Genomic DNA, 13,777 nt, shown 5'->3' with positions numbered 1-13,777 from the left:
TAGCATCGATCCTCCGAGAACGCGGAAGTCGCAAGTGAGCTGACAAACTAAACATTTATAGAAACTTATACGGCAATTATTTGAACTTGTGTTATGAGGTGAGCCTTACGCGGAGGTCTTCATGAGTGACGTCACAGGAGAAGGTAACAATTTTGAGTTGCTGTCGGTTCGAACGTCTCCGGAAAAAGAAAAGACTGATGTATTGATTGTAAACATATACATTGCGAATTATCCCGGCGTGAGTTCCTCGTTGGCCGCCTCGCAGCTGGATTTGTGGGAGTGGAAATTCCACAGTTTGGCCCCCGACATCGGCGCCGTGACGGATGAAGAGGGGGGCGGAGAAAAAGCTCCAGAGTGAGGAGGCAAGCGGGCGGGCGATGTTGTCTGCCTCGGCGCTCTGGCGAGAGGGTCGCATCTACCCCGCTCCATAGCTCCGGATTTCCTAGGCTCGTTAGGGAGGATCCCCCCCCCCGGACCCCGAGGCTCTATTCCAGGTGGGAGACCGCGTACCTGCCTCTCGGACCTAACGGAATTCCTCCCACCATTTGGATTATTCATTTTCCAGGACCTGTCAAGTTAAAGATGAACCTCTTACTTTGAGATCATTTGCACATTTTTTTCTCCTAAATTATCATTATTATTTTGGGGAGGACGACAACTCTCGAGTATTTTCGGGGAGATTTTGCGGTCGGGATGTTGAACCGGAGCAGCAGGACGCGCGTTGGACCGTTTTGGGTCCTCCTCTTCGCACAGGTCGTCCTGGCGGCTGCGCTCACCCAAACTGGTGCGTTCCGAGCGGGAAGGGGGGGTGGGGGGGGGGGACGACGCATATATTTGGTCCACTTCTGTCTGTCTTAAATTGCCACTTGTAACTCATTCCAGTGACAGGGCACCCTCGGTGCTCTTCTCATTGTGTCCGCATGTAATACATGTTGGATTGGTGTCAAACGTCAAAAGGTGACATTTAACGTGACATTTCATCTCAGGCACGTGCGGCAAAGCCATCGACATCCACTATCCGGACTACCTGACCTCACCGGGCTACCCTGGCGCTTACCCGTCCTCGGTGCAGTGCACTTGGGTGATCACGGCACCCGAGCCGGACCAGAAGATCCTCATCAACTTCAATCCGCATTTCGACCTCGAGGACCGAGACTGCAAGTAAGATGAAACACAGTACACGCACGTACGCACGCACACACGCACGCGCGCACACGCAATATGGATCCAGCGGGTTGTTCTGCCACCCATTGGTCGCTGGACCTCACTGCAGCTGTCACAAGGAGGTGCGGGGTGAGACTGAATGATGATGATTGGGGGGGAGAGAGGGTGGACATCTGCAGAGGAAAATATGTGGTTCCGCGGCTTCTGTGCTACATGCTTGATAACAGTAGATAACAATGTCTTTGTTTGGTTTGTTGGTGAGAATTTAGATCAAGGAGATTTCCCTCAAAAGTGAATATTAAGCCTTTAAAAAGATGACAATGCTCACCTTTGAAAGACATGGCGAGGTATTAAAACATCATGCATACGGAAAGATTCTTCAAATTTTGACCATCTTATCTAGGTAGATAAAGCTCAATCCAAAATATAGGACAGAGCTAATCAGTGAGGCGAAAATCCCCCTGGAACACAAACATGGACCCACACGACATTGTGGGCAATGTGCATTGTGTGACCGTGCGTCGGAGTGTCCTGGAATAGCGGTTGAGGATGCTCTCTAAGAAATGACGAAGACTGGGGATGCACAGAACGTGCTGAGAAAAAATTGGAACTATTTTGGAAAAACAAAGTAAAACGTCAGGAAAGGAGGCAGACTGGGCAGTGCAAATTAACACGACATTGTGGAGCGAGAACACATTGGCATCTATTTCGAAAAAAAAATCACAAATTTGGATAAATAAAGCCAAACATCAAGAAACAAGGCTGTTTTGGTTTAACTAAAAAGTGGCGTAGCTCACCAGAGCACAAACACTGACCCACACAACACTGTGGAGTGACCACATGTGCAGATTCTACAAGGAAATCAAGGAGAAATAAAGTGAAATGTAAAAAAAAAAAAAAAAACGAAAACCAGACCTCGGAGCCGATATGTTGGCGCCTAGATTATATAAGCATGGATGTGCACAGCATTGTGGAGTGGCCACGCGTCTCTCGGAAGTCATCGCTAAAGGCCCCGTCACACCATGACGTTCTGGTCAGCGTTCTATAGCGTTTGAGGAAACGTTGGTAGTCGCCCATGGTCGCCGGGATAGCGCCAGAAGAGCGTTGTTTGAACGCTGGTGAACGTCAATGATTGCTGGGGATCGGCGGAGAACGCCGGGCCCGAAAAAAAAGTTTTGAACATGCACAAAAGTTCTCACCGAGACCAGCATTCATCAACGTTTAATTTTAAATGCTATAGAACGCTGACCAGAACGTCATGGTGTGACGGGGCCTTAAAGAAGAAAATTATCAACATGATCGGCGACTCCACATACTTGATCATTAATTATTAATAATACCCTCAAATAATTTCTTATTTTAGAAGTATGCCGTATTAGAATCCTACTAGCAGCTCTCAGTGACTTAATGTAGCAGTCTTTAATCCTCTAAACAAAGTATGACTCTGTTCATCTGAGAGACTGTTTATGTGCCTCCGTAGGTGCTGCTGTTTTTGTTCACAGCACAGTTCAAACGGGATCAGCAGTTAACTCTTCACTGTGTGAACAATAATAATATCCAATAAAGACACGAACGTCTGATTCATCACGTTGTAGGTGTTAGGGCATCGTTACACTGTTGCTCACTGCGTCGCCCACACACGCACACACCATTAGATCATTACAAAATATGAGTGGGGGTGTGGGGGGGGCAAAAGAAGTACAAAGCGTCTACTGCGCTAATGCTTATGAGTCCCGCGGGTGTGCAACAGGATCCAATAGTAGTGGAGAGGAGACCATCTGTGCGGCTGTGATTTACTCACCAGGCCTTTATGGAGCCTTTAAAGAAGACAGAGGAGACGGCGTCAAAAAAAAAAAAAAAAAAAAAAACAAGAGCTTGTCTTTATGGATGCACACACTGCCTGGAAAGAAGGGCTCTTGGTTCTTGATCCCGTTTGCAGTATGTGTGTTGCGGGGTCAAAGTGAAGGCACGTGGCGGGGAGGGGGTAAAGGTATGTTTTATCGTCCCCACACAAACAGAAGACTTTCTTTCAGCTTAAGTGGTGAAAAACGTGCTTGGACAAAAAAGTATTGCGACACATAGAAAGGAAAAGTGACGAAAGTCTGAACAAAAGTATTTGGGGCACCTACAGGTGGTGAGAAGTGAAGAAAATTGTACAACAGTAGTGGGATATATTAAGGGAGGGGGGCAGGGTGAGTTAGAAAAAAATATATTGGGACACTAACAGAGTGAGAAAGTGGAGAAAATTAAGAAATCTGGATACAAGTACAGTATAATAAAAAAAAGTGAAGAAAATGATAAATTGGGACACAACACTCAATTGAACAAAAATGTTGACTTTGGAACAAACTATTGGGACACAGTCAGCAACTTAATGGTGAAGAAACTGCAGTTTGGACACATGCGCTCAGATGCTAACAGGAGAAAAAAGTGTTTTAAAGTAAAAGACACTACTTCTGATTGGGCGGCACGGTGGATCAGCTGGTGAAGCGTTGGCCTCACAGTTCTGAGGTCCCGGGTTCAATGACGGACTCGCCTGTGTGGAGTTTGCATATTCTCGCCGTGCCTGCATGGATTTTTTCCGGGCACTCCAGCATCCTCTAAATTGCCCCTAGGTCTGATTGTGACTGCAGTTGTTTGTCTCCATGTGCCCTGCGATTGGCTGGCAACTACTTCAGGATGTACCCAGCCTCCTGCCCGTTGACAGCTGGCATAGGCTCCAGCACTCCCTGTGACCCTTGTGAGGATAAGCGACAAAAGATAATGGATGGATGGAACTTCTGATTGATCAAGGTCTGCGTCCCATTACTTGTGTCAATTGGTCATGTGCAATGCGCATGTTTTTTCTCACTAATTTCACAATTCCCATTGGCTTTGTGCATATTTACTTGGCTGTTTGAATCTTATGTTTGATGGTTGCGGCCCACCCAGCAGCAGCAGCAGCTCCATGTTTGAGGGGGCCTCCTTCATGATTACATTGTTGTGTGTTTGTGTTGGATGATGAGGGCAACATGTCGCTCGAAGCTCTCTGAATTGGCGGCACTGCCGTTGTTTCTGGGAGTGAGTCAAATGTTCCAAATATGTCCACAGAGAAGGTGGAAGACTAAGAGAATCTTGCTATTAACCTCTCTATGCACAGTTTTTACAGTTTTGTTTAGTCTTTTATTGTCTTCAGGGACCATCTGAAATCACAGCTGTCCTTGTAAAACAACCGCGTGACTGTTCCGAATGTCATTAAATGTTTAAAATCCATAGTGATATCTTGCCATCTTTATACCCACATTTAATAGTTGGTATTTGTCTATCGTAACAGTTTTTAGAACTCGAGCTATGCTAGTGTTGCCTTCAGGGACACTGCCAAATCACAATTTTCCTCACACAAAACCCCAAGATTGTTTTAAATGTCATAAAAGCTGTGAAATTCACATTTCGCTTTATTTATCTTTACATCCATCAATTTTCTGAGCCACTTATCCTCACCGCTTTTCCTCACAAGGCTCGCGTCGGCACTGGAGCCTATCCTAGCTGTCATCATGCAGGAGGCGGGGTACACCCTGAACTGGTTGCCAGCCAATCACAGGGCACATGGAAACAGACAAGAGTCGCACTCACAATCACACCTTGGGGGAATTTAGAGTCTCCAATTAAGGTTTTTGTGGTAGAAAATGAATGAAGCACATCACATTGAAACTCATGTTGAATGGGAGCCAGCAGACAGCTGGTATCGTTTAAAATGTCTCTCATTAACCCGGAATAAAGTTCAGATGTTCCATTAGGCTTGTGCTTGTTTTTTAGTTGTGTTGTACAGATTATGAGTCTCATTAATGTATGATTTTTTTTTTTTTTTTTTTTTTTAGAATAGAATCGAATGTCTTTATTGTCTTTGCACAGGTACCATGATATTGAAGTGTCCAGTCACCTAAAAGGGGCATCATTTTATGAAAAATAAAATATATGTGTACAGCCATACAATTATAAGTAAAAGGACTACCAGGAAAATTAAGAAATAAAAGTTTATAAAAATATTTTGAAAGAATAAAACACTTTAATTGATAAGTACAGTAATAAAAAGATTACTGGTATTCCACAGAACTGTTACTGTGCTGAGGCCGCTCATTTAGTGCCCCAATGGCATTGGCATAAAAACTGTTAGTTTTTGCTTTTAATGTCCGGAAGCGTCTGTCAGAAGGGACGGGGTGAAAAAGTGAATGTGCAGGGTAGGTTGGGTGAGTTCAGGTTTAATGGTATCACAAAAATCTGGAATATACAGACCCTTTACAAAAACAAATCGAATCCATCAAAATATGGTACTTTCAAGAAGATATGTTCATCTTCAATAGTTTGTTTGGAATCCCTTTGCTTCAGCCACATTGCGGCATTCAGCTCGTGGTATCGCCTCGGAGTTATGGAAGCCCAGATTTCTTTGATGCTTGGTGTCATTTGTTCTGTGTTTTTGGGTCTGGTGCCCCTCATTTTCCTCTTGATAGTACCCACTAGATTCCCAGTGGGGTTTATATCCATTGAGTCTTTTTGCCAGTCACTCCGATGGTATGGGCATCAAACCAAGTTTTGGTGCTTCTGGCGGTATGGGCAGGGGATCAGGCCCTGCTGGAAAATGAAATCAGCATCTCCATCAAGGTCATCAGAAGATGTAATCTAAAAGATTCTGGTTGACTTTTGCGGTTAAGTTGAATTTATAAAAGTAGAGTAGAGCACTGGACACTGCACCCCAAATTACGACTGATTCTGATTATTTCACACTGGACTTCAAGCAACCTTTGGTTATTTTCTTCACCTGTCTTCCTCCAAACCCTCGGACCTTGATTCCCAAATGAAAGCGTCATTTCCAATTGAAAACAGGATTTTTCACCACTGGCCCAGTTGAGACGCTTCCTACATTGTTTCGGGTTCACAAGTGGCTTGAACTGATGCGTCTGAATGTGGTGGTTTTTGAAGCTTTGACTCTTGCCTCATTACACTCTGTCTGGATCCCTGCTAGATTCTTGAATCTTCTCTTTGCTGGTGCATGTTCTCCTGCCACATTTTTTACTTCCACTAGACTAGCCAACCTCCTTAGCTATGAACCTTTGTGGCTTATCCATCCTATGGAGGGAATCAAAGATACTTTCTGGCCGGGAGTCAAGTCTGCAGTCTTCACCACATTGAACCCAACTGAGACAACTGAACCAAATTGGAGCAATTTAATGACACTTTGGAAACCAGTCAGGTGCTTTGAGATAATTAATGTCTGACAATCATTTTTAAATATTTATGGCCTGCAAAATGTGGCCTGGTTTCTTCACAGTAATGTATTTCATTTTTTTTAACTCATGATTTTGTGAGTTTTGAGCTGGAGGCTCAAATCGTGTAAAAATAAACAAATACTTGAAATTGGGGAGTCACTAATGGTGTTGTGGTTCACATGCCTGCTTTTGGTGTAGGCAGCATGGGATCGATTCCCGCTCAGTGATGGTGTTGATATCTCCCCTGCGACTGACTGGTGACCAGTTCAGGGTGTAGTCCACCTTTCGCCCAAAGCAAGCTGGGATAGGTTCTAGCTTTCCTGCAAACCTTGTGAGGATAAACGGCTAGGATAATGACATGACATACTTGAAATTGTTTAAATTGTGCGCCCTGAATCTATGAAAGTTTATCTTTTTGAATGGAATTATAACAATAAATACAATTTTCCACGTTATAAACTTTTTTTGAAAGGGTCGGTATGCACCTATTTTTCTATATGCTCTCACCAACCTATCAACCATTGTTTCTTTCTGCGTGTTTTGTACTTAGTATTTTATCTAATCAAGTCTGGCGTTGCCTTCAGGGACAGTTTAAGATCACAATTTCGACATTTGGCATTCAAAACGCACTCAAATGTTTATTTAATTTACGTTTGTTCGTGGTGTGTTGATCAGTTTATGTAATCAAGCCTTCTGTTACCTTCAAGGACAGTTTCAAATTCAACTTTTTTTTAAATTCATTTTTTATAGCCTATCCAATATTGCAAATGGCCTTCAAAGAGAGATCAGCACCTTTCATCTTCATCTTTTTAAAAGAGAAATGATAATCCAGTCATGTTCCAGTGATGCCCTTCTCATTCCGTCAACGTGAAAAGTGAACAGACGGCGGCAGTAACACTTCGGTCTCATCTCACGTCTGAAATAGTGTCGCTTGCTGCCAAAGTGCCGATCTTCAGCGAGCGGTGGGAAAAAAAAAAACACAGTGCAGGCGCTGGTTTGGGAACATGCGTCGGTGGCGGGATAATTCAGGACGTCTTTTTTTTTTTCCGTAATTGGCTGAGCTACTGGCTTCTCCCACAGGAGGCATCGTCAATGCCAACATGGATGCCAGCGGGTACTAAAACAACAGTGGTTTGATTATGTTCAAACATAATCGCAGTAACTCAGCATGACTATGAAACTACCTCGGTGACCTCACCCTTCATGACCGATCCGTGACTACTTCTCCTCATGTTTCAAACGGTAATTTTTTCCGCTGGTGGCCTTTTCTAAGTCACTTTCTATTCCTTAAACCTGACTTCCTCGTAAACGTCACATGCGCTTGTCATGCCTTCAGGATTTCCTGTTACAGTCAAAATTGCCAGCACAGTGGACCCGGGGTTGGTGCATCTGGCTCACGGTTCATGAGGACTCTGGTTCCAATCCGACCTTGGCTTTGTGGAGTTTCCATGTTCTCCAAGTGCCTGTGTGTGTGTGTGTGTGTGTGTGTGTGTGTGTGTGGTTTTTTTTCACGCAGTCCGGTTTACTTCCACATCCCAAAAACACGCATGGTAGGTTAATTGAAGACTCTACATTCCCTGTAGGTTTGAATGTGAATCCGAATGTTTGTTTATATATGCCGTGTGATTGGTTGGCGACCAGTCCAGGGTGTACCCCACCTCTCGCTCAGTGTTACCTGGGATAGGCTCCGGCAAGTGCGAGACCCTAAAGGGGTTAAGTGGTACGGACAACAGATAGATGGAAATTGTTTTGAATATTGATGTCAAGGCGGCACAGTGTAACAGCTGGTAAAGCGTTGGCCTCACAGTTCTGAGGACCCGGGTTCAATCCCAGCCCCGCCTGGGTAGAGTTTGAATGTTCTCCCCGTGCCTGCGTGGGTTTTCTCTGGGCACTCCGGTTTCCTCCCAAATCCCAAAAACATGCGACATTAACTGGATACTCTAAATTGCCCCTAGGTGTGATTGTGAGTGTGGCTGTTTGTCTCGATGTGCCCTGTGATTGGCTGGCAACCAGTTCAGGGTGTCCCCCTCCTCCTGCCTGTTGAGAGCTGGGATAGGCTCCAGCACTCCCCGCGACCCTCATGGGGATAAGCGGCAAAAAAAATGTATGTGTATAAATTGATTCAAAATAATGACATGATTTTAAAAAAAGTTATGGGGACCTGTATGCAGCACACTCAGTTCAGTGAAAATATATGCTTGATTGGTAAGAACCCGCTCAAAATGTAATTTCAGTCCAAAATTGAGGGTTGACAGTGGAATAATTCATACAAAGCGATGATGACCCGAATGGATTTGACAGTTGATGGTTCGTTAAAGTAAAGCAAATGACTGGAAATCTGCATGCATCATTAGGACTCAGCTTGGTGGCAATGTCATCAAAACGTAGTATTCATAACCCAAGGTAGTTTATACTAGGTTTATTAAACAGTGACAACAAACTGTATGCATCAGTTAAACTTCGTTGAGCAGAAATATATATTTTATTGTAAATAAATTGATCAAAACATTCGGCTGATAACGCAAGGTTGTTGATTCTTGGTTCATTAAAACAAAATGATGGCAATCTACATGAACAAATCAGACTCCGTTCAGTGAAAATAAAATGTACCTTTTCAAAACAATACCGTCAGAACCCAAAATTGACTGTCAACACTTGGTTTATTAAAACAAAGTGTCATGGCAACCTGCATGCTTCAATCAGTGTTGGTTTCGATAAAATTTACATTTTAATTTTTAATTATATGTCCATAAGATAAATTCATAATCCAAAATAGTGTGAACAAACTGAGAAACATGCACGAGTTAAACTTAGTTAAGTTTGACTCTACCGTTTCATTCTTAACAGTGGCTCATAACATGACTTTACAATCGAAGGTTTAAGTCTTCTGACTCTGGTCTCGGTCTGGTTAGAAATCAAACTGTTGCGCCAGCGAATGTTGTCCAGTCATGAGACTCTGATTTCGTTATCAGGCCGTCAAGAGTGCAACTCGACTTCTCTAAAATAAGCATGACGGAGAGGAAGGGACCAAAAACGCGAGTGCACAATTGCCATTGACAATTAAGTTGACAATAAAGTCTTGTTTTTGGTTCTGTGCTGGAGGAATGTGTCGTGCCAGTCTGCTAGGAATGCCTCAGGGGTGACCTCCTGCCGGGGGGGTGTCACGCATCCACACAAGATATACATATGCAGAATCCTTCCCACAGGAAACAGTCCATTGAGGTTCAAACCCTCACCAACACAAAAGACTTAATTAACTGGATAATTTTTTCTTCAGTCATTTTCCGAACCGCTTTTCCTCACAAGGCTCGCGTCGGTGCTGGTGCCTATCCTGGCTAACATCGGGCAGGAGGTGGGGTACACCCTGAACTGGTTGCCAGCCAATCGCAGGGCACATAGAGACAGACAACCATTCACACTCAAAATCACAATTCCGAGTCTCCAATGAATGCATGTTTTTGGGGATGTGGGAGGAAACCGGAGTGCCCAAAGAAACCCAGACCGGCAAACGCAAACTCCACCGGGATTTGAACCCCGGACCTAAGAACACCGTGCCGCCATACATTTTTAAGTTTGTAAAAATTGAAAAAAAAAATGGTCTTAAATAAGTCATTTAAATGATGCCAAAAGTATCGAAAAAGGGCTTGAAAATCATGAAATATCCATCCATTGGTGTTTCTGGATGGCGAGATAGATACTACTTCGATGGATACTACTTCATTTTTCCCCGTGAATGAGTGATTATACAATCAATGCCAAACCTATTCCACTCCCCCCCCCCCCCCACCGCCATCAAAAATCGAATGTGTATTTCATTACGAAAAATAGCTCTCCATAAGTAATTACATAATTATTAAGAATGTAAAAAATAATTAACCAGCTTTTGACACATTTTTTATGCCTGGATTTAATGGACATTGTGCTGCTCCTTCTGTTGTGTGCGTCTTGACCACCTGGGGGCAACAGACAGTCATTACTTCTCAGTAATCTGAAGTCATAGTAGTAGTTCTTCACAGAGGATAAAGAATATATGCCAATGTGTATTGCTATATTGTTTGCCGATTTTGTTTTCAAATATTTTGTGTTGCTCCATTTGTGTTCAGAAATTTGTTCCTTCGAGGGTTATAACGCCGCCACATAGACACAACATGCTATTCTTTAGCCTATCTATGGCAAACTAGATTTTTCCAAGGCAATGCTTTGTGGTCGTTTTAAATACATGTATTTTTGTAGTGAAGTACCAGGAGTTTAGTTTGTCAATAAAAATAATAAAGAGCTTCAAGCCCATTTTTTGGGGGGGAGTTGTTCACCATCTGCCATACTGTTGCTTGGTTGAGTGAGTTCATTTGAGTTCGCTGCCATCATGCAGCACTTTTATCATTCTTTTGCTCACAAGTCAAAGCAATAAAATCACTCATACAACAGCTCATGTCTCAAAAACTCTTAAGTCCTGTAACGCTTATCTCAAGACAGCGCTATACAAAGATTTTGTGTAAAAGAACTTATTTGCCTGTGTGTGCACGTGGGTACATGTGTGTGCGCATGTTTACCGAAGAAAAAGGCTCTTTGTGTTGCGACACTCAGTCATTAGCTTCTCTCTGACGAAGGCAAAGCAATAAACAGTGTATCACTCCTACTTGACTGTGACAAGTCTGGACCACCTCCGTCCTATCCCTCAACACACACACACACACACACACATTGCCTTTCTCAGCTTTCATTGTGCCTAAAGTTACCTCATTAAATGGAAATGTGATGACAAATTATTTGTCAAATTCAGCATTTTTGTTTAATGTGAATCCAAAACATTTACGTAATTTCTTGTTCAAGGAACACTTCTCAACTCTGGCAGTAAGTCTATCCTTGTTCTCTTAAACATCTGAGTTTGACGCAATGTTGTGATTTACTTGTGAACAAATCGATTTTGTCCTGAAAACAACGATTTTGACAATGACAATGTTAGAGGAGGCGGCACAGTGGATCAACTGGTAAAAGCGTTGGCCTCACAGTTCTGAGGTCCCGGTTTCAGTCCCAGACCTACCTGTGTGGAGTTTGCATGTTCTCCCCATGCCTGCGTGGGTTTTTTCTGGGCACTCCGGTTTCCTCCCACATTCCAAAACATGCAACATTAATTGGACACTCTACATTGCTCCTAGGTGTGATTGTCTGTGAATGGTTGTTTTTCTCAATGTGCCCTACGATTGGCTGGCATCCAGTTCAGGGTATACCCTGCCTCCTGCCCGTTTACAGCTGGGATGGGCTCCATCACTCCCTGTGACCCTCGTGAGGATAAGCGGTGAAGAAAATGGATGGATGGATGGATGGATGGATGGATGTTAGAGGAATTTTGTATCAAATGCCCTCTGAGGTACGGGAAATGGACGGCTGTCCTTAAAAATGTCCCATCCATTTTCTACAGTGCTGGTCCTCATTAGGACAGCAGGTGAGCCAGACAGGCCAAACCGAGATTTGAAGCCAGAACCTGTCAATTGTGAGGCAGAAGATGCTAGCTAATAACACAACCTGGTGTGCGTAAAATGCATTCGAATCAATTAAATCAATTAAAGACTCATGGAAAAATAAGTTGACTATAAAGCCTCCAAAAAGTGTAAATAACCTTTGTAGGCGTTTGTCAATTTATAAGCCTTGGACTTGGCCCAAGTGACTACTTCAAACCAAAATGGCTGACTTCCTATTCAGTTTCACGTGACGCGTTAAAACAGCATCTCAGACACAATTGGACTCCTAAATTGCATTCTTGTGCCAGCCTAAATGAGAACAAATTCCTCTTCGTCCTCGTTTCCACCTCCTCAGCTCCCATTTTGATTTCCCAGCAGGCGTCTTGCACATGGCTGAGGTGAAGGACGCTCGGCCCACTTTTCATTTTTGGTGGGAGGGGGATAATAGCTTTCGGCCACAATGACAGTCTTCTTTATTTTCCGGATAGTTTGTATCATCATTTCTGATTGTGTGTCTACTTGTGTGTGTGCAAACAGAAATAGAAAGTAAATGAAGTGTATTGTTTTTGTGAACATGGGGGAGGTGCGAACTGGAGAAAGATGGACATGTTTGTGCGCGAGTGTGTATGTGATGGCAGGTGGCGATGTAGTGCTCATACACATACACGCACGCACATGCAAATGCAGTACACACACATACACCATCTGCAGCGTCTGCAAGACTTAGATGGACAATAATACACAGAAGCCGCTTGTATGTGACAAAATCTCAACAAGTGGATCACTTCTGAATTGAAGTGAATGTTAGCATTTTGCAATAAAAAGAAACACTTGTTATCGCGTCGAAAGGGGAGTGAATCGCATCGTGATGTGATTGGAGTGCATCGTATCTTCATATAAAATGGATTGAAATGTATATTTTGCAATTTGAGTGATTTGAATTGTCTCACACCTGAAGTATTGTTGTGTCATCATAGGTGTGAGTCATTACTAGTGTGGGGTATCAAGAGTGGAGAACTGATTGGAACCGGGACTAACATTCCCGTTCGCCCTTCTTCTTCTTCTTCTTCTTTTCCTTTCGGCTTGTCCCGTTAGGGGTCTCCACACCATGTCATCCTTTTCCATCTAAGCCTATCTCTTGCATCCTCCTCTCTAACACCCACTGTCCTCATGTCCTCCCTCACAACATCCATCAACCTTTTCTTTGGTCTTCCTCTCGCTCTTTTGCCTGGCAGCTCTATCCTCACCACCCTTCTACCAACATACTCACTCTCTCGCCTCTGGAGATGTCCAAACCATCGAGGCAACTTTGGCTGCCCCTCTCATCAGCTCATTTCTAACCCTATCCAACCTACTCACTCCGAACGAGAACCTCAACATCTTCATTTCTGCTACCTCCAGTTCTGCTTCCTGTTCTCTCTTCAGTGCCACCAGCTCTCGTCCGTACATCATGGCCGGCCTCACCACTGTTTTATAAACTTTCCCCTTCATCCTAGCGGGGACTCTCCTGTCACATAGAACACCAGGCAACTTCCGCCAGCTCTTCCAACTTGCTTGGACCCGTTTCTTCACTTCCTTATCACACTCTCCATTGCTCTGGATTGTTGACCCCAAGTATTTGAAGTCGTCCACCCTCGCTATCTCGTCTCCCTGGAGCTTTATTCATCCTCCTCTGCCCCTCACGTTCATGCACATATATTCTGTTTTACTTCGGCTACTCTTCATTCCTTTCCTTTCCAGTGTGTGCCTCCATCTTTTTAACTGTTCCTCTGCATGCTCCCTGCTTTCACTGCAGATCACAATATCATCTGCGAACATTATGGTCCAAGGGGATACCAGTCTAACCTCATCTGTCAGCCTCTCCATTACTACCACCCTGAATCATTCAAAAAGAAAAAATTCAGTATGTAG

The 13,777-nt window shown here is 43.7% G+C and overlaps 1 protein-coding gene across 1 annotated transcript in view; it reads left to right on the top strand.

Moving 5' to 3' along the window:
• Positions 1 to 396: 396 nt before the first annotated feature.
• LOC133511224 (neuropilin-1a-like) overlaps positions 397 to 13,777 on the top strand; it is a 60,022-nt gene continuing 46,641 nt past the window's right edge. Inside the window, exons 1-2 of the mRNA XM_061839950.1 lie at positions 397 to 784; positions 987 to 1,161. Of these exons, the coding sequence (XP_061695934.1) occupies positions 694 to 784; positions 987 to 1,161 (266 nt within the window). The 5' untranslated portion in view covers positions 397 to 693. The remainder of the gene's footprint in view (positions 785 to 986; positions 1,162 to 13,777) is intronic.

This window comes from Syngnathoides biaculeatus, chromosome 13 (genome assembly GCF_019802595.1).
Source record: "Syngnathoides biaculeatus isolate LvHL_M chromosome 13, ASM1980259v1, whole genome shotgun sequence".
In the NCBI taxonomy this organism is placed as follows: domain Eukaryota; kingdom Metazoa; phylum Chordata; class Actinopteri; order Syngnathiformes; family Syngnathidae; genus Syngnathoides; species Syngnathoides biaculeatus.
The sequence above is the reverse complement of the archived record's forward strand: the minus strand, read 5'-3'. Positions and strand labels throughout refer to the sequence as shown.